Raw genomic sequence first — 20,755 nt, 5'->3', positions numbered from 1 at the left:
ATAGATAGATAGATAGATATAGATATGTCTCACTTTAAGTAAGAAAAACTTTTTTTAACTCCGTGTATGGGCTTTATACATATATACTGTATATATATACATATATATATATATATATATATATATATATATATATATATATATATATATATATATATATATAAAATTTATATTTTTAATAACTTACATAAAAAGTTCTTTATACTATTTCGTAAAGATGATAATTTCTCCACAGGTAAGCAATACAGAAAGCAACAACAGTAGAGGACACTGGAGAAGCAACACTGGGCTAAAGAAAAACACGCTGCACTGAAGACATGAAGAATTCAACCTGTGCTAAATCCAACCATAGAAATGCTACATTTCTGTAAAGATCTATTTTTTATCCAAGCACATATTTAAAGGTAATACTGTGAGCTGGTGTGAAGAGATTAAAAACTGAGCTTTCTATTACACCACAGGTGCCATAAAAACACCCTTACTTCTGGACTTTTATTTGAGCTTTTATTTGACTTGTTTAGAAACCATACACTGTAAGTAAAAGATGGATGACTACTTTCTTTCACAATCTTATATTTTTCTCTCAAGGAATAAAAGCTGAAATGTAATTTTATCAACTGATTTTAAGTCAGGAACATGAGACTGCTTTTGGCATAAGGTTTGTTTAAGTGAAAAAAAACAACGACTTTGAAATAAGTTATCCATGGTGAACAAATTTAGCACTATTTCATATTATTGTTACTTTTAAATGCCTTTCTGTTCTTTTTCTTTTGTTGTTACATTATATTTTTTACAGGTGGATCATGTGTGTTTGTTATTTTATTTGTTGAATTGGTAGCATGAATGCACACTGCCTTAGCTGACTGTATGACTTCTCATTGCAGTTTATTGTCAATGAAGCATCTAGCTGAAACTGCAGCAATGTTGGATATCTTTAATGAGCTTAAACCCATTTAAATTCTGGATAGGTTGTGCAAATATCCCCCTTCACAATTAATTGTACCCTTCATAGAGACATAAAAAGTAATAAAAAAGATGTTACTTAAAGAAATATGGAATATCAGACCTCTTATTTAAAAAAATAAAAGCAATTCCAAGGAAGAAAATATATATATATATATTTAAAACAATCAAATGTGCCATAATTCTGGCTTCTGTTTCCTGGCATTTATTGCCATTCCTGTTTGCACCATGACTTAAAATCATCTGGCATCCTTCTGTTCAATCCAACCTGGATGTTGGATTGAACAGAAGGATTTGGTTTGTTTGTTTTTTTTTGGTTGTTTTTTTTCTGGTAAACTATTTCTATAAATTTAGCCACGTCTCTTGGATCACAACACAGCTAAAATTTGCATTTAAATTTTTCTGTCAATGGTATTTCTTGAGTTTATGCTAGTAGTCTCCATACCAGGGCTGTCCATGATTGCTGAGGGTGTCTTTTGCAAAGATTCATTAGATATATATCTAAGTTACTTTAATATTTAAGGATGTTTTTGGGGTTTTTTGAGTCGGAAACATGACAACAACAACAAAAAAAAATCTTTAAACTGGGTGGAATCAAAGGTTTATGTTAAGTTTTCTTGGAATTGTTTGAGTTAAACCAAACTTTATTTTATTCATTCTAACTTAAAAGCATTTTTGCTGAATTATGAATAATGAAAGATAAATATCATCCTTCTGTTGGATGGTTGGATTTGTCGATTGGACAGACATGGTTTACATGGCCTTTTGTTTGGAGGTTTAAAATAACAGATGATGACCTCATTGTTGGCATTAACTTAAAAAATAACTCACTTTTTTTTTTTTTTGTTTAATTGGGAAGCACAGAAACGTTAGGCTAGTGCTGAAATACATTGTTCCAGGTCTACACTTTGTTTTTAAATTAGTGATGCATCATTTCCTGCTTTGCTGTTGCTGTTGTTTCTATAGGATATATTTTACTGAAAAGTCTAAACGATGGTTAGAAACATGGGACTGGGTGGATTTTACCTTCAGCCATGTATTGAAGGCCTAATATTTTCACGTTGTCCATTTCTTGAATGATTCAAAGGCTAATTTACTGGGAAAGAAAGGAATTCAAAGCTGTTTGTTAATCATATTTCACTTGCCCTACATCCACTGTTTCTCCCCTTTAACTCCTTGCAGATTTGAGGTCTTATGCTTGGCATTAGCTGTGTTTTAGCTTTAGAAAGCTCAATCAGCTGAGTTCTGCATATGGTTGACAGTTTTTTTCTGTGACCTGGCACCTTGACTGACTTAAAAGGCGACTTTCAATTGAATGTGTTGCTATTATTAACTCATGAAAACAGGTACCAGCAGCAAACACTAAAACAATCCATATTGATTTATATAAAAAAACCTTAAAGTTATTGTTTAAGCAAATGATTGCAGGGTAGAAGGAGCTACTTCAAAATGCTTCCAAATTAACTCAGTGTTATTAGATCAATTAAAGTTAGTCAAGCATTAATCATACATTAGTCCCTTTCTCAAGTAATGAGATTACTCTATGTGGCTGGGTCGCACACAAACACACATTCTCAATGCTCTGCGAGTGTAAAAAAACTTTTACCTGTCACCTTAGAAAAAGTGGTAGGCCCATCTGAGATCATAAATGTGTAAAATATATATAGCCTTTTTTTTTTTTATCTTTCAAGCAAGTTCATAGCAGTGATTTTTGCATGGTGGTGGTGCATAATAAAGTGTTGACACAATATCACATTTTTTGCCTATGAACTCTCCTTTCTCCTTTTCCATTTCAGAATGGCACACTTCAATTGGCTCAGTTTGGCTCAGCACATTTATTATCTGTCGTAAATGCACCGTTGGCTGCCCTCAACCTATTGTCTATAATTCATCACCAAGTCTCACCGTGTGAGGAAACATAAATGCAGTCATATGAAACAGGATCTCATAGCTCTGTGAATATATAGAATTTTTATCCCCTTGAATTGGGCAGCAATGAAATATGCAATTCATTTTTTTGTCCATGTCAATTGAATTTGTATATTTCAAAGTAAAGAACTTAGGGAAATTAAAAGTTTAAATACTTAAAATATACTCAATTATCTTTTTTCACTGCGGTTTTTAACACATTGATATATAATATGGTTTAACAATATGTTGCCTCACTATGGCAGCTGGAACGTAACTAAAAACGTACGAGTTTCTTTCTTTACATTACAGAGCAACACTGCCCCCTACTGGTGACTTAGGGGGGTGCTACTGTTCAGTTACATGATTTATCTAGAAGAGCCGGTTTACTTAATTATTTTCTTATGATCAGTTAATGTAAAGTAACATTATTTCAGTTGACAAGATTTATATATATGTATATATATTATGGGGTGTGTGTGTGTGTGTGTGTGCATTTCAAGAACACGAAACATTATCGGGGCCCTTTTTGTGCTTTAACTCACAGATACCAAACTAACAAAGGAGATCAGAATTGAAAACAGATATTTTGAGCAACTTTCTAACTATGGTTACCCTTATAATCAGCTTAGGATAATTACGCAAACAGTTATTTTATCTCAACATAACAAACTGTTATTATTCATTATAATAACCTTATTCTGATGTTGATTATTGCTTTTTGAATAATCATGGTTATTCCGTTTATGTTCTTTTGCATTTCTCAGATCTCCCTGCAGATATTTGTCTTTTAGTAGTTGTTATATGATGATCCTGCGTTAATATTGTGCATTAGATAAGTAATTAAATAATGTTTTTATATTGATTATTATTATTGATTTGAAATATAACTAATTGTAATATTAGTTATCGTAAAGTGTAATTTTAATTTGCTCTGTTATAGCTTTATATTGTACCTTTACATTGTAAAATCTTTTAAAAGGAAGTTGATCTATTTAAATACTTCTTTATATTCCCCTTGGACTTTTCTTGTTTTGTAAACATTTTATATATATATATATATATATATATATATATATATATTTTTTTTTTTTTTTTTTTTTTTAGAATAATACAGTAATACATCTTACCGACATGTCATATGTTGTGAATGATCAACGCATCAGAACGCCATTGGTGGATTCAACAACAGATGTTACTTGCTGACCAATCAGCTGTGACGCCGATGAAACGATGTCCAATCAGTTTTCAGCTCTGCGCTCTCGGGTTTACGAGCGGTTGAGGGTGGGGCTGCTCAGCCGGAAAACAGCTTTCTTTTTTAACACATTGTAATCTGTGGATCACAGTTAAGCGGTAAGTCAGATTTGTTCCATTCTGAAAATGTGAAATTTTGGTTTCTTCTTGAATCGCAGGATGATTCGCCTGTTTTCTTATCCACAGCCTGGTTTTATAGGAGCTCGTGCTCGCGGAGATGTTCCACAGGGTCAGAGCATATGTCGACAGTCAGTGAAGGCAACATTAGCATACTGTAACTTGGCTGTTAGTTAAACAAAATGTCTCACTTTTGCTTTAAATGTTCCGTGGCTCATTTAAGAAAATCTAATTCTCTCGGTTAAAGTATTATATATATATTTTTTTAGCTTTTTGTAAACGTCGCTAATTAAAAAAAGGACAGAGTTTAGCCTTACTCAGCAGACTGACTTTAGCTGCTCGGTGACACGTTTGCCTTAAAAACCACGTCAATTAGCAGCAGCGATGTTTCCACTGAGAGATAACAGCAGTGAATGAACGATCTTACAGCTTTAAGAAATGTCGAAATCCTCTGTTGCATCGCAAAGATTTTTGATTTATTCGTTCATTTATTGAAATGCTAACACATTAGAGCTGCAAACTCTTCAGAAGATAAGGAGTGTCTTGAATCAAACAGATTCACTCTGGGTAGCGAGGCGTCTTGTCCAAGATAAATCTGAAGCTGAAGTTAGCTGGAGCACTACAGAACATCGAGATAATAGATTAAATCGTTATACTGCTTACTGTAAAACATCCAGCCTGTTACAGTCCCATGACTGGACATAAACAAAAGGCATCCTCTTAGTAATGTCTGTTTTCCTAGCTTCTATTGCAGTGTTTTGTTTAAAATATATTTAAAAAAATAGAATAGAATAGAAAATCTCTTTATTGTCCCAGAATGAGGAAATTCTGGTGTTTACAGCAGCAAAATGATTATAGGAAAAATGGTCACACAAATATGGACCTTAGAAACATGTATAAGAATAACATTATAGTGAGGAGTTAAAAGATAAATAATAAAAATACTTTACTGTAAAGTGTTTCTACAATAGTAAAACTGTGCACTTGGAGAATAAATAATCAATATATGGCTGTGGATTTTTACAGTAATGGATATTTGAAAATAGCAACAACATCAGAGAGATGCAAAATGACAGCAGCGTGTTATTTAACTGACTAAGGTAGAAACTGTGCAAAATCAGCATGATTATAACAACTTCTTGAGGTTGTTGGGAACAGTGGTTTATAAAGTCTTACAGCTGCTGGGAGGAAGGATCTGTGATAATGCTCCCTGGTGCATTTAGGTGCAGCAGTCTGTCACTGAAGGAGCTCTCCAGTTCTGCAACAGCTTCATGCATGGGGTGGACGTAGGTTTGGGAATTGATAAGATTTTCACAATTCCGATTCCCTCATCAATTCTGTGAAACGATTCGATTCTCTTATCGATTCTCTTATCGATTCTGTAAAACAATGAACTTGGTAAGTGCACAGTGTTATTCGTCTACCTTCTCCTGGGACGTTCTATTTCTGCCTGCCTCGGCGAAAACAGAAGATAGTGAACGGGAGCTGCCAGAGTCTGAGACAGTCAGGCTACTCGTCTCGTCACAGTATTCTAAATCTAAAGGAGAAGGCATCCGTTTAATGAAAGAGCATTACTGTACAATTTCAGGAAATAAACTCATCTCCTCCTGATTTAAATAAAAGTGCGTCACCTTTCTCTCTCTCCCTGAACTGCGGAGCAACTTCATAGCATGTTTAATAACCCCAAAGAGAGGTAGGAAATGGTTTATTTCCAGAAATGGCATATAATTTACTAGGAACCACATTAAGCACAGCCAGTGATATAAAACTAGCTGCTTACCACCAGAGTTGCATTCCATGATTGTCGTAACTTTAGCTTTTGTCCGAAAGCATCAAAAACACAGCATTTGTTAAAATGTATGCCACGTTGTATGCGTAGGTGTTTCTGCATGTTGGATTTATTTCCTCCCGTGGATGTAACTGCCACTTTGCAATGATTGCAAAGCGCCTTGTTGCCATCTTTCTCTTTCTTACAATGAAGCCAATCTTTCGATCACTTTGTCCGCTTTTGTTTTGCTTTCCTAGACTTAAGCCTGGTCACGTCGTACTTGCTTACTTAATGCCGTGTGCATAACTTTTGTAAAAAACGTGACGTAAGTCGTGCTGCCCAGCGCTAGGCTCTGGTGCTGCCTGAAACCGTTAAGAAAACCGTTAAGCGAGCTGCCAAACGGTGCCATGGAATTGGAACACACAGAACCGGTTCTGAACAGGAACCGGATTTCGATTCCCATCCCTAGGTGGGAGACATTATCCAACAGAGAAGTTAATTTTGTTAGGATCCTTTTGTTTCCCACCTCCTGCACTGAGTCCAGAGGGTATCCAATCAGAGCTGGCCTTCCTTACATTTACTTTTAGTAACAATCTGCAATGATTTGTATTGAAATCTGTAAATGATGGAGCAGCATGAGGTTGAGCTTAGCAAGAAAGTTGGAGCAGAAGTATCCGTGATTTTCAGAATATTATAGAAATTCAAATTTGAAAGGATGATGTGCCTCTAAATAAAACAGAAAAACAGAATCCATCTGTGTGTTATTTTAATTAGTTATACAAAGAACTGTTCAGTGAAGGCCTCATGTAGGTTACAGATTAACAGTAGAGGTCGCACCGTTTAATGAAGATGAAGACATAAACAAAAAGGTCAACAATTAAGTTTTTGGAGATGTTTAAAGCAGGGCTGGCTTATAAAATGTTAAACAAGCTTTAATTGTCTAAATGAGTTCTTTTCAATCCATAATCGCGAAGAATCTGCCGACCCACCCAAACCAGATGTGCCTTACAAAAAGAGTATCAGGAGCAGCAGATACCCATACATCAGCTGTTATAGTGAAAGTTTTAGTTGATATAAATTGTGAAAGAAGATGCTCTGGTCAGAGGAGACCATGCTCTTTAAGGCCACTCTGTAAATTACTCTAAACACACTTTTCCTTTTAGAATGGAAAGAGAAGCTGATCAGAACTGAGTGGAAGATGGATGCAGCTAAATGACCTGGATTTAGGAGTCACCTTTGACTGGGATAACGACCATAAACGTACAAACAGAGCTATAATTGAACAGTTTAGATCAAAGCATATTGTCTTTTACAATGGCCCAGTCAAAGTCCAGAACTACATCCAAGTAGCAGTGTGTAGATAGTAGACCTAAAAATGGATTTTTGAAGATATTTTCCAACATAACTTAAAGTGGAACTACAAAGTATTGACATGCATACGTGTCCCACATTCTTTTAAAACCTTTCATTTATTTAAGAAGCATCCCAACAAAATACAGGGGAAAAAAGATATAGATGTATCTCAGTTTAATGCATGCCTTGCCTTTTATATTTCTTAATTAATATTATTGAGCAATTCTTTCAGTAATAGTGCAGATTTAAATGATGATAAATTAATGAAATAATAGCCATTTGAAACATCCATCCACTCTGGTGACATGCAAACCACAGAGTGAACCTGGATAAAATACTGAAAACCAAACAGACAATTCGAATAGGGAATTTACATAAAGGAAATTATATAAAAAAAATATCAGGGAGCATTACAGTAAAAAATGTCAAAGGAAAAACAAGATTTTTGTTTGATGTTTTTTTCTGTTTTGAAAACCAAAGTGTTGTATCCAGGTTTGTAGAAAAGTGAAGAGAATTACTTTAGATCAAGTTATAAAGTTCAAGCACAAAGAGCTGAATGTGAAAAAAATGTCAAATAAATGTTCCTTTACTTAAAAAAGAAAACAAAAGTAAACCCAAATTATCCCATTGAATTATGTTTGGGTGTTTTCTTGTTGGTTATACTAACCATGGCCTGAAGGGGGCGCTGGAAGATTAAGTATGTGTGCAGATTTGAAGGTGGATTTTTTTTTTCTGTAATAATATAAACCCTAAATCAGTTTCACGGTCTCACGATTAGGTTAAAATATTTCACTTAGCAACATATTTAACAAGTCAGAGGCTAGTAGTCTATATCTAATTAATTAGGAAAGAAAGAAAACAACAAGCTGACATTAGTAAAAATTCAGGCTTCTGTATCAGTTGACCTTTAAAGTGGGAGTGATGTTTGATCGATTGCTGTATTGATTTCAAATTCTAATGGAGGTTTTTTCTTGAATAATTGGTAAACACTGATAGAAAAAAAAAAAAGAAAAACTTTATGGATGGTGTTTGAAAACTTACCACTGACATGAGAGTCCTGCACCTAAAGGTCAAAGGTCTTGTGGTTTGCAGCTGCAGAGGCATCATTGGTTTTCTATTATTTGTCTGATGAATGCAGTGAGATTTTAACATAAAAAACAATCTTTATATATTGTTTGCTTACTAACGATATTGGTTTGATATATTATTATTTTCTAATAATAGTAGGTTGTGTTTATATTATACTTATATTATACTATGTTACCCTTCTGTATTTAATCATAACTTTGACAGTTACTTGCTATTTGTTACTTAAAGTTCTGACTCTTTACTGGCAACCCTGATAGAGATATGTACGATTAAAAAAGTCTCTATATTTTTATTTACAAAATCATTGGTCACACCAGTTGCACTGATAGTAATTGCTATGAAATATAACTGAAAGAATTCTACTGTATATTTAGCTTTTTAAAGTTGATCAGAAGCTTGTGGAGCATTTAATTAATCCATTTATTGATTTGTACAACACTTAAAACGGAGGTACTGCATGGGGGTCGGGAAAGTTTTGGTTGATTTGACTTTTTTTTTTCCCTGCAATTTTTTCTACTAAATGAAATGTCTTTAAATACACATGAACATGAACTGAAAACATTGCAATAAACAGATAAATGGAGGTAGAAGATATCTTTCGGTCATCAATGCACACATTCAGCGACACACAGGAGCTCTTTCAAGCTGGACACCGTTTCATTCACAACACCTGTCTCATAAACCAGGAATCAGAATCAGAAATACTTTAATAATCCCAGGGCGAAATTACTTTCCTTACATGACACCATCTGTAATAGAGTGACTATAGGACCAGTTTGATATACCACAAATTCATACAATGTATATAATTAGGGGGTCCCCGCTCCATCTCGCCATCAGTTTGGGGGTATTTGGCCTGGAAAACTTTGAAGAACCTTGATTTAAAAGATCCAGCAAAGGTGACCAAAGTGCTTCACATTAGGGTCACAAAATCATCATAATTTGTAACCGATAACTTCCCTTTTTCCATTCTAACATAAATGTGATATGACTCAGGGGCACATTTCTATTAGCAACCCTTCAAAATAAGAGACATAAGCACACGTGTATGTTTAACCTGCGATGATTTTCCTAAATTGTGATTTGGCAACAGGAAGGCAGTCATAAGCTTACATTTGATTATTGTCAACAGTGTGTACGCCTCTGTACTTACACGGTTGTTAAACAAGTGATATGAATTTATTCTCATTAGCACCAAATGCATACGATACCTGTCCCTTCCTGTTATGCAACTAGAGTGGAGAGTGCATAAGTGCATAGGCTGCTGCATTCCTTAATTAGTTTTTTTAGGGGAAACTCTTTAATTTTAAATTTTTTCTCCTTGAACCCCAGCTAGCCTCGGCAGATGGCTGCTCACACTAAGCCTGGGTCTGCTGGAGGTTTCTTTCTGTTAAAAGGGAGTTTTTCCTCTCCACTGTTGCTACAAGCATACTTAGTGTTAGGGGTTGTATTCAAGTCAGTGAGTCGAGGCAATCAACTGGTTTTCCTTAGATAGAAAACTATGAATCAATTTGACTGCATGATCTGATGAACTGTAAAGTGCCTTGGTATGACATGTGTTGTGAATTGACACCATAGAAATAAACTGAATTGAAAAATTCAAGCTGCAAGCCACGTTCCTAAGAGCTACCGGAAGTGGTTTGCAGTGAGTTTAACTTTTTAAATTAATTAGATGAAATATAATTTTCGATATTACCGGAAACTATTAGATTGGCCTGAATGAAAAGCGCTAAACAGATTGAGCAGTTATCGCATGTTGGCGCACTGACCCAGCAGCAGCTCTGCTGGTCACGTGATTCAGGTTGCGCTGACGTCAACACCAGGGCAGAGATTGGGAGCAGACTGAAGCAGGGAGCTCTGGAGGTGCGCCACTTTCACAGCTTTTCAACCGTCCCTGCCGCCTCCGTTCCCTCCCACACCCGACCGGAGAGCAAGAACAGAGTATCTGTTCAACATTTCAGAAACCCAAATGCCCGGTCCCACCCAAGCCCTGTCCCCAAATGGAGAGAATAACAACGACATCGTCCAGGACAACGGAACCAACATCATCCCTTACAGGAAAAATACTGTGCGGGGAGAGCGCGCCTACAGGTAAACCAGTGCAATGCCGCTTTTCTTTAATGTCAGAGGAAAATGGCCATAAAATGAAGCCAAAAAAAAACCCCGAGACCCCTGCTCTGTCCCGGCCTCCTCCTCCTCCTCGGCGGCTCCTCTTTGCTTTGCAGCGTTCCGCTATTTTTTTCCTCCCACTGTCAGATCCTCTTAGCTCACAGTGGCGCAAAACACTCCAATATCAGCCTAAAGGCACACATTTATGCTCAGTGAATTATACCTAAACCCTCGCAGGTAGCAGCGGAAGCTTCAATGTTTTATTCTGCATCGGTTCAGGAACATTTTTATTCATTTTTAGCGGGAGGGTTGACCCGGAGCGGCTTGTTGAATCAAACGGAGCCTCCCAGAGAAGCTAGAACATTCCCATCGATACATGACGATCAGTCATTACTGCTGTGATTCAAGGATGTTTGGTGTTTTTTCTGTTAACGGATACAGTCATGTGTAGATATGATGTATAGGATTCAGGGATCTGTCCGGTTAGCTCTGTGTGGCTAACAAAGCATGCTAACAGCAGCGCTTTGTTGACATGACAGGCTGGCACAGTTTCCTTCCTGTGGCCTGGGAGACCTTCTACTCATCCACAGCTCAATTTATAGCTTTTATTTGGTTCTCTGTTTTTAAAGGATTATTATTAATGAATACTACTGTATTAACGGGTTATTACCCATTGGAAAAATATGAGAGGGTTTTGTTTAGGGCTGAAATAATCAGAATAATTGTTATTAATCGATTATTGAAATTGGTAATCGATTGATCATGTTGAGACTAGGTTTATCTGACAGAGTGACCCACTTAGAGCAGTGATTATACCAAAAAAAAAAATGTGTAAAAATTTTGCATTTAAAATTAAAAGATTTTTTTTTCTTGTCTGTCAATATGCTCTATGGAACTCCTCAAGTTTTCTTTAAGGAACCATTTCACTACCCGATTATTAATCGATTAAGTGAAAAAATAATAGACAGATTCATTTTTTACAAAGTAATGGTTAGTTTCAGCCGTACTTTTGTTAATGTTTCTATGTTGGTCCACACTACACAGGTTCTTTGCGTGGGTATTTTTGGAAAAACATTTTGGCCAATGTGAAGAATAGACATGACTAATCTTGTGAAATACAAAATATTTAATTGATGAATTGTTGACTATACAAAATATTTAATTGATGAATTGTTGAGGATACATAACCACAAGTATTAATGCTTTATTAACTTTACATAATCTTTTAATGAGGGTAAACATGCAGGAGGGAGTCAGTTTCTTTTGTCTGATTTCTGATCACCAATTTTTACATACCTCTGATCTGCTTGTAAAAGGTTCTCTATAGAAAAAAATAACAATTATGACACCTTAATAAGTTGCTTGCATTGAATATTAAACTTTCTTTAAAAATAAAATGTGGTTAAACAAAACAATGAGTTCACGCTTAGAGCTACATTTCTCAGCCTTCCTGAAAATCTGCCAGGTCATGGTACAGAGGAATCCATAAAGAATACATAAAAACAAACAATTACAGCATTTTATTTACTCTATTATACATTTGCAAAAAATGAAGAAATGTGCCATTCCATATACGGTTTAATCTTGTCGAAATAGACAGATATACAAAAAATTATTAAATTTGTAGTTAAACACCCTGATTTACTGCCATTCATATGGTAACATTCTTTTTTTTTATGTCATTTTATTTGAATAAAGAAGAATCCTAAAAATTAGATTAAGGGTATAATGACAAAAAAAAATATCAGCAGTAATTATAGTAATAACCCTTTATTACTACTTATCATCTTATATTTTATATTATATACTTAAAATGGTTGTATTTTAGTTTAAGATACTATATTACTAAGGTTAAGAATAAAAAACAAAACCAAAAAACTTTTGCTCCTGGAAGTTGTCACTGCACAGCAACCTACAGTTTTCTCTTTGTATACCAAGCTGTCACTTTCCCTCTGCTTCATGCAAATTGTCAGCAGGTTCTAATGAATCAAAACATGTAGTCACATTCAGAGTCTCTGAGGCTTCACATCAGATCTGAGGCTCGTTTGTGTCATTTAAAATACATCTGCATAGCAACCTTTGCATAGGTATTAAACCCACATTTCACATTAAGGTTGTTTTTATTTGACTGATGTAATACTTAAATATTAAATATAATGTTTTCAGTTAGTTTAAGCAAAGTAAAGTCATCCTAAACAACATAAATAAAGGCTTGAAAACATCAGTGTGTGTGTAATAAATACATCTGGAATGTGCTTCAAAAAAAGTATGATGTTACTGAAATAAATGAACTTTTAAATGATATTCTAAATGATTAAACAAGACAGTATTTTAATCCCTTTTTACTCATATGCATACAGTGAGAAAGTCATTTTCCTTACATAGATTCAGACCAATTGCCTGTATTTGTTTATTAAAAGATGCTTTTATTAGATGCATCCAATTTTGCTTTTCATGAGAAGTGCAGGGGATAAAGAGTTTGGTAAGAATAAACATTTATTTTTTTGATGTTTCAAAGATTTCTAGCTCTACCTAAATGTCAGACCAATTCAACAGTTTTAAAGTAAAGATTTATTAGTATGTAACAGAACTGGAGTAACTCTCTCTCCTGCTGATGGACCTGCAGAACCGCCGCAGCTCTTAGGAAACTGCTTTTTTGCCTCCAGCGCTCATGATCAGCAGATTAAAGCATGTTCCTTTAAGTCTCTGAGTTATCTGCTGTATTTCTTTGCACTGATTGGTAATCATTTGGACAGCTCGTTTAACTCTCTAATCTGTAGATTAAGGATCAAAGTTTGAGTTTGCAGATACTGTTAGTCTGTAACCGTTTGCTCTGCAGGATTAGACTCCATATGGTAGGTTTTGCAACCAGACTAGGTTGAAGGTTATTATCCTAAAAAAAAAAAAACAACAACCTGTTTTGTGATAATGGGATACATGTAGAAAAGTAGTCTGCTACTGGAAAAAAAAAATATTTCTTCGTTGATTTCCAAAAAATATTTTTATATTATTTTCTAGAAGAGAAACTTTGAAGTGCATTTTCATCCATTGAATAGTTTATACATTTCATGCGCGGCACTAATAGTATTTCTATCCAAATTAACTACCCACCATTTTCTAATGGTGGATAGTTAGCTATCCAATTAATTTCAACCTAATACAATCTATGATCTACATATAGTCTTTTGCATTGGTTGATATAAAGACTTTTAAGTCCCAAGTTTGAATTAACAAAACGTTTATTATATTTATTATATTATTAATTGTTTTTTATATTTGAATTTACAAAATTGTCAAATTTTTGTCACATATAGCCAAAAAAAAGTCTGTTCAAACAATTTGAAAAAAAGCTTATTGATCTAGTTAAAAGGCAGGTGGGGGAGGGGTAGAACTGCTCCATTCTAGGCTCTAAATGTTTAAAGAAACATCTAATTGCTCTGGCATCTAATCCAAAGCTCCTAACTGAGGGAGTGAAATCATTTAAGTTCTTATTGGGTTTGAAAGTCTAGCTTTTTAAACTCTTGCTTATCTGCTGATCGGTGTAAGCAGCCCATCTTTGATGCATAAATGGCAGCTGCTGCCGGCCGCGTCCAGCAGCCAGAAAGTTAGCCTGCACATATAGGAAGAAACATCAAATATTTACGGTAAATTGATTTTAAACAACAAGCTACAGGCTTCTCCTGTTTGTTTGTTTGTTTTTTTCTTTTCTTTTAAGGGCTCTTTTTTTGTTTGTTTGTTTGTTTGTTTGTTTTGCTTTTTGTCACTGAGACTTATTCCGCTTTCTGTTTCAGCTGGGGGATGGCGGTCAACGTATATTCTACCTCAATAACCCAGGAGACTATGAGCAGGCATGACATCATTGCCTGGGTGAATGATATTGTCTGCCTAAACTACACAAAAGTGGAGCAGCTCTCCTCAGGTAAGATCTTTTCCTCCTGCATGCGTCCTGCTGTTTGATACGTGCAGATTTAATCTTTGATGTGTAATGCATGGAGGGCTGTTTAAGGAAGCAGACTATGGAAACACGCTCACCTCTTTCTATCTGAGAGTTAGCTAAAAATAAACCTGAAGCCTCGTTCCGCTGTGGCAGAGTAATCCAATTTCAAACACACACACAGATTCTACCCTTTTCTTAAGGGGGAGGCTAATTGGTTGATTACGTCTTATGTGTCTTCTAATGAGTGTTAGATGAGATTTGGCCTACATAATAAGGGATCTCCTGATCTTTTTCAATTGATAGCATAAAAAATATCAGACTGCCTGTGGATGTATGATGGAAGAATTTACTAAATCTCACCTTTTTATTCTTTCTTCAGGAGCTGCTTATTGCCAGTTCATGGATCTGCTCTTCCCTGGCTGCATCAGTCTGAAAAAGGTCAAATTTCAAGCCAAACTGGAGCATGAGTACATTCACAATTTCAAACTGCTGCAGGCCTCCTTCAAAAGGATGAATGTGGACAAGGTGGGTCTCCTGAACGGCCCTTTAATCTGATCCGACGCTGGCTTGTTCTAACACAAGCTTTACGTCTGTGTTTCTACTATATAGATCATTCCAGTGGAGAAACTGGTGAAAGGCAGATTCCAGGACAACCTGGATTTCATCCAGTGGTTTAAGAAGTTCTTTGACGCCAACTACGATGGTAAAGAGTATGACCCGGTGGAAGCCAGACAGGGTCAGGATGCCATTCCCCCACCTGATCCTGGCGAGCAGATCTTCAACCTGCCCAAGAAGTCTCACCATGCAGCCAGTTCCCCCACTGCAGGTAAACTTTAGCTGCAACATGAAAACCGTCAGCTAGTTTTAATTTGGCGGACTTAGACATCAACATCTGGAAGATTGTTCATGTTTACCTCAGGGCACAGAGTCCTGAGCCTGTTTGTTTTATTCTTCATTTAAACCAGACTATTGGGAGCTTTTATTCCATTCACACATTTGTTTGCTTGATTCTGTTTATAACATCGTAATCAAACCCGTTCCCAGTTTTGTTTAGCCCAATTTCATTTTGATCTCGCCAAGGGAAAAGATGTCTGTAAGCTATCTGGAGAGGATTCTGAGTGGCCAGCCAGATAAACTGGGTTCATAGTTTTATTTTTTTATTCAGTATCTTGCAAAATTACTCATACCACATTTATACATTTGGCCATATTAAAACTACAACTTTCAGAGTAATTGATTAAGAGTTTATATATTACACCAACATTTGTACCGCATCATGTGAATTGGAAGGGAAATGATAAAAATCAGTGACTGTGTTCCTACTAAAGCTTTTTTTGTTTTGTTCTTCATTTTTCACCTTCTCTGTGTTTGACAATGATGGGGAAACTAACTGAACAAAATCTCCCTCAGTGTCTCTTTAATCACAATGATTTTTCTCTGGAATTTGATCAAAATGTGCTGCAGGAACATCCAGGTTTAGCTCCACTACCCCCAAGGCTTCAACACCAACATCCAGACCGTCTTCAGCCAAAAAGATTCCTGCAGCTGTATCAACTCCTGCCAAAGGAGAGAAAGAACTGGAAGCACAGGTCACACATCTTACTGAGCAGGTACATGGTCATCTCTAGACCCCAACCCCTCTTTTTTTGTCAGGTTTACTTAGTTTCTCATACTCTAAAACTTCAGAGAGACTTCTTTTTTCCTGTTGTTTGATACGTATGCTGAATTGGATATTTGGTTGTTCAGGAAAGGTAATTCTGTCAAAATCGTTCCTTTTAATGACTTAATTCAGACTAGAATTGACAAACATGCTGGCCTGCTGTAAAACTTGATGTGATTAGAGTTTTATAATTGCACCATATATATTTAAAGTCGTAGGGAAGTCATATCTAAATGTCAAATCATTGTGGCTTAAACATGTATATAAATGGCTTTATCAAACAATATTGTCCCAAAAGTTAGAAAATTTCTATTTAAAAAGAAAATCCTGTCTTAAAATCTTTGTTTGTTTTTTTTGTTATCTTATGCAGGCCAGTTAATTATACGTCAGCTTGTACACCTTAATTCGGCCAATCATATATCAACGGTCATCTGTCAATCAAATTTTTCTGGTCATAGCATGTCGCAGCTAATATACGCAACAGTTGAAATAAGAAATAAGAATAATTAACTTTATCATTTTCTTTGCGCTATTATTTACACTGGGACGGACGTCTGTGTCTTCGGCAGGCGTAGAGCTAACAGAACTGGCAGCGTTGCGAGGCAAGGGCTCAAATAGGGGTGTAAATCACACCCATCATGGCGATTCGATTCAGTATCGGTTTCCTGACCGAACGATTCAATTATTTTCGATACTCAAGAATACACCAGAGCACGGGAGGGAGAATTACGTCCAGGAGCAAATGGATAAAAATAGACCGGAGGGAGAAAAAAAAGCAGGAATCGATTCTCCTGCGGACTAATGATGCATCGGATCGTCAGCTGTTGGAGCGATACATCGATACAAAACGATTATTATTTACAACCCTAGGCTCAAACATGTACGGCTGTAAGCCTTCTATACCAAACCAAGCTTCTGCCACCCTGGCATCCTCTTCCATAACATCTTCATCCCGACTTTCCTCCTCTAAATAAAAAATGCATGACGGAGGAGACTCATCCACGACCTCTGACATAAAAAGAAATCTCCTCCTCCTGCATGTTTCCGCTGTCCATAGCGTTCCTTGACAGTGTCGTTTCTAAGTCCTACTTGGTCCCAATGTAATTTACCATTGGGAACCTACCAGCACTAAGTTGCTAACTGGTTAGCAAGATGCTTCTGAGACACCGGCCACAACCAAACTTGCTTGCAAACCTTCTGCCATAACAATCCCGCCCCCTTGATAATCGACAAATCTCATTCACTTCATTCAGTTGTGTAAAGTTATGCACCACTCGGGAGAATTCGGAAATGCAACAGTTGGAACAGCCGCTTCCCTGCGACTTTAATGCTCTGAACTTCCATATCAATGTGTTTTTTTGCACCAGGTTTTTTCTTCCACACAGTTTACATTTGATCACTGCTGCACTTTAAGAAATGGAAATGTCATGAGTGCTGTACAATACGAAGTTTTGTATTCACTCTGTGTATACAAAATGACAATAAAAGTTGTCAAAGCCTAAGTTTTGTGGGGAAGCGACACTCTCAGTGTCATACCTGCTTTATTAATGATTTTTTTGTAGTATACATTTCCAACAAGCTGGCCATCCATCATAATCTTTTACAACATGAATAGTTGGTTGTTCTTTTTTATCTGAAGGATATTCAGAGATGGGTATTTTATGGGTTTCCAATCACCCTATCAAGTTGCAAACTTAATTTAATCTGATTAAGCCAGTGGTGAAATTAAATATTAAATATTAGACACCTTTTTTTTGATTCAAATCTATATAGTGTTTTGGAATATTTGTTTTGTTGTTCTTTTTTCAACTTTTTAGTGAAGCTTGTGCTTCTTTAATTAATTAAGAATTTTCATTGCAGCTCTGCTGATCGATGTCCTTCTGCTTTCTGATTCAAACTTCTGTTTTCATCCTTATTTTTTTTGTCTATTTTTAGATGAACACGTTAAAGTTGGCACTGGAAGGGGTTGAGAAAGAGCGGGACTACTACTTCAGCAAGCTGCGAGAAGTGGAGATGCTGTGCCAGGAACAGGGGGAAGAAAACGGTCCGTTTGTCGAGCGGCTAATGGAGGTCCTCTATGCTTCAGACGAACAGGTCAGCTTCAGTGTAGACCACTTTGTTTTACTGTTTTAACATGTTTTTTCCTGTAAATAGGTGGTTCATACCGTCTTGAAAAGTGTGGAAAACTATGGAATTTTATGTAGATTTTCCAGGCTTTGAACGGTTTGCCTAAAAGAAATAGTTTGTATATATATATATATATATATATATAAAAAATTTTATTTTATTTTTAAATAATGTGATTAATCCTTTAATTTGTCATATCACACCTTGATTAATGTTTTATCCAACCGCATTTTGTTTTTGATTTCCCGGCTAAATGCAAAATCATTAAGAAATAAATTCCCCAGAAAAATGCTTTTTGAATATAAGAGAACTTTAGATTCAGGTTGGATTGGACCTGCAGTCTTCAAAATAAGTAAAAATTTCCATTCAGAAAATGCTTTTCAAATGTGATTTCCAATTGTATTAGTGAAATATTGAAATGTCTATTTCATCTCTTTACTGCCTTTAGATTTTTATACCATATTTGAAATCTGACCATAATCAAAAGTGATAGTCATTCTTCTCTTACCACAAAATTAAAATTTTTTACTCATGCTTTAAAAATGGCTAAAAAGTAGGCATCTGGGGGCGAATCTGGCCTGTGGTCCTTTCATGCATGTCTCTCCCGCTCTCTCATATCCCCTTTCCTGTCAGCTTACTGTCCACAAAACGGACCACTAGTGCCGTAGAAACTAAAAAAAAAAAAAAAGTAGGGATCTAAAAATCTGAGTTTAGAGAAATATGGAAATCCAAATAACAAGTTGAAATCGTTTTTTTAGGATGCTCCTTCTTGGTAGGTAAAAAAAAATCAGATAACGTTTTTGTCCTTTTTGATGAGATAAGTCGCATGAGGTTGCATCAAACAGTTATTCAGCTTCAGCATCTCCTTTTTTAGGATCGGGTGGAGCTGGCTGAGGGTGACGGGCAGGAAGCGGACCAGCAAGCCCTTGAGGGAACATCACAAGATCCGCAAGAAGAACAAGACGAATACTGACTGCCATCGTCCCCCACCGCAATCAAAAACTCCTCTTTTTATTATGTGAGAACTGTCAAAGATTTTTTTATTTCTCCTCGCTGTTTATTTTTGTTGTTCTCTCCAAGAATGAGCACATGAAGCAACCTTCTGGATAAAAGTACCATGACAGGGTTTTGAATTTTCAGTTTTTGTTTCTCTGCTCACTGTTCTGTGTTTCTGTGACTCTTTTGTGAACTTTTGTGGCAGGTCTGCGCCCATGACCTCCGCTAGCAGACAAGCTCAGACCATCACAGAAATTTTCACAGACTGTGTGGGTGAAAAATCCTTTCAATTCCTGCAGTAGATGTGATAATATGCTGAAGTTTAAGCAGGTAAACTCTACCTGTCATTACAAGTGTTGAACTCTATTTTACTTTTTTTATTTCAGTGTCATTCTGCATATCAATATTAACCACAAGAATGCAATAAGCAAAGCCCTGGAAGGGCTCGTAGTAGCTCTTATTTAACCTTCTCCCATTTGTTGCACTGACATTGACTCTGTTCTGGACAATCTGTCCATAGATTCTCATCGTATTTATTATTATTATTAAGCCTTAGAAAGAGCAAAACTCTGCATTGCATCCTCATGAAGGAGGGCTATTCTGTTACAGAGTTATGAATAAAATGTAGTAAAATGCCAACTTGTGACTGTTTGACACAACAGCTGTCCTCACAATTACAAGATTTCAGATAATCCGTGTGTCGAACGATGTTTTATTGGAGCAGAACAGCTAGAACCTGACTAGAATTAGTCTTATGATAAAGCAGCCTCTTTTTTAGGTTCTCAATCTCAGCGCTCAGTTTGTATTTTTAGAGTTTTTCTTTTTTAAACCACAGGTCTTAGAAAGATGAGTCAGTTCACTGAGCAGGTTGCCTCATTATATTCCAGTTAGTACATTGTGTACCCTTTCTTAATATTGTATTTACTAATATTGAGCTGAGCAGCACACATGATGCTTTAGTTCTATACTATTGTGTAAATGAAAAAGGAATGTAAACATGTACTGTCAATAATTAATGAATGGTTAAATGTTTTTTGTTTTTTTCTTCTTCCATGTCCCATTCGTTATGCATTCCCCCAGAAATGTGTTGCATGTTTGCATTTTATTTGTGAATAACTTGACCTGCTTTTTACATATTTAATAAAAAACAGATATGTTAAGTCAGCTTGTGTATGTTGAACTTGCTGTCTGAAAGATATAACAATTTGAGTGGATGTGCTGTAATAAAATTACATTTTGAGTCCACAGAAGAGGTGTCCTGTAGCTTTAAACAGAACGTGACATTACTCACAGCTGCAATCACTGTATTTTGCAGACTAAAGAGTGAACCGAAGCTGCAGCCACTACATTTTTTTTGAAGAATTGTAAACGTACATATATAGGCCGCGCCAACCTAAGCTGCTAATATCTACTGTACGGTCTCCCACTAAACCTGTAGGGGGAGCTCTACATATAGCCCCTAGAGTAGGGACAA

General features: G+C 36.0%; 2 protein-coding genes across 8 annotated transcripts in view; both read left to right on the top strand.

Moving 5' to 3' along the window:
* Positions 1–671, top strand: part of dtna (dystrobrevin alpha) — a 27,427-nt gene extending 26,756 nt beyond the window's left edge. For all 6 annotated transcript variants that reach the window (XM_015383182.1, XM_015383180.1, XM_015383184.1 and 3 more), the window contains one exon: positions 236–671. The gene's annotated coding sequence lies outside the window, so the exon portion shown is untranslated. The remainder of the gene's footprint in view (positions 1–235) is intronic.
* A 3,452-nt stretch (positions 672–4,123) lies between these two features.
* Positions 4,124–20,488, top strand: mapre2 (microtubule associated protein RP/EB family member 2). 2 transcript variants are annotated; one of them, XM_015383191.1, is made up of 7 exons: positions 4,124–4,224; positions 14,353–14,480; positions 14,878–15,023; positions 15,108–15,324; positions 15,963–16,108; positions 18,094–18,252; positions 19,160–20,488. In XM_015383191.1, exons 2-7 carry the CDS (start codon positions 14,360–14,362, stop codon positions 19,256–19,258), a joined length of 888 nt encoding a protein of 295 aa, XP_015238677.1. In that variant the 5' UTR covers positions 4,124–4,224; positions 14,353–14,359; the 3' UTR covers positions 19,259–20,488. The 2 variants fall into 2 exon arrangements, with proteins under 2 accessions (XP_015238677.1, XP_015238676.1); XM_015383190.1 differs by lacking the exon at positions 4,124–4,224 and adding an exon at positions 10,273–10,543.
* Positions 20,489–20,755: the final 267 nt, after the last annotated feature.

Source organism: Cyprinodon variegatus, unplaced genomic scaffold (genome assembly GCF_000732505.1).
Source record: "Cyprinodon variegatus isolate N-32 unplaced genomic scaffold, C_variegatus-1.0 Scaffold277, whole genome shotgun sequence".
In the NCBI taxonomy this organism is placed as follows: Eukaryota; Metazoa; Chordata; class Actinopteri; order Cyprinodontiformes; family Cyprinodontidae; genus Cyprinodon; species Cyprinodon variegatus.
This window is presented reverse-complemented; position numbering and strand designations above follow the sequence as displayed.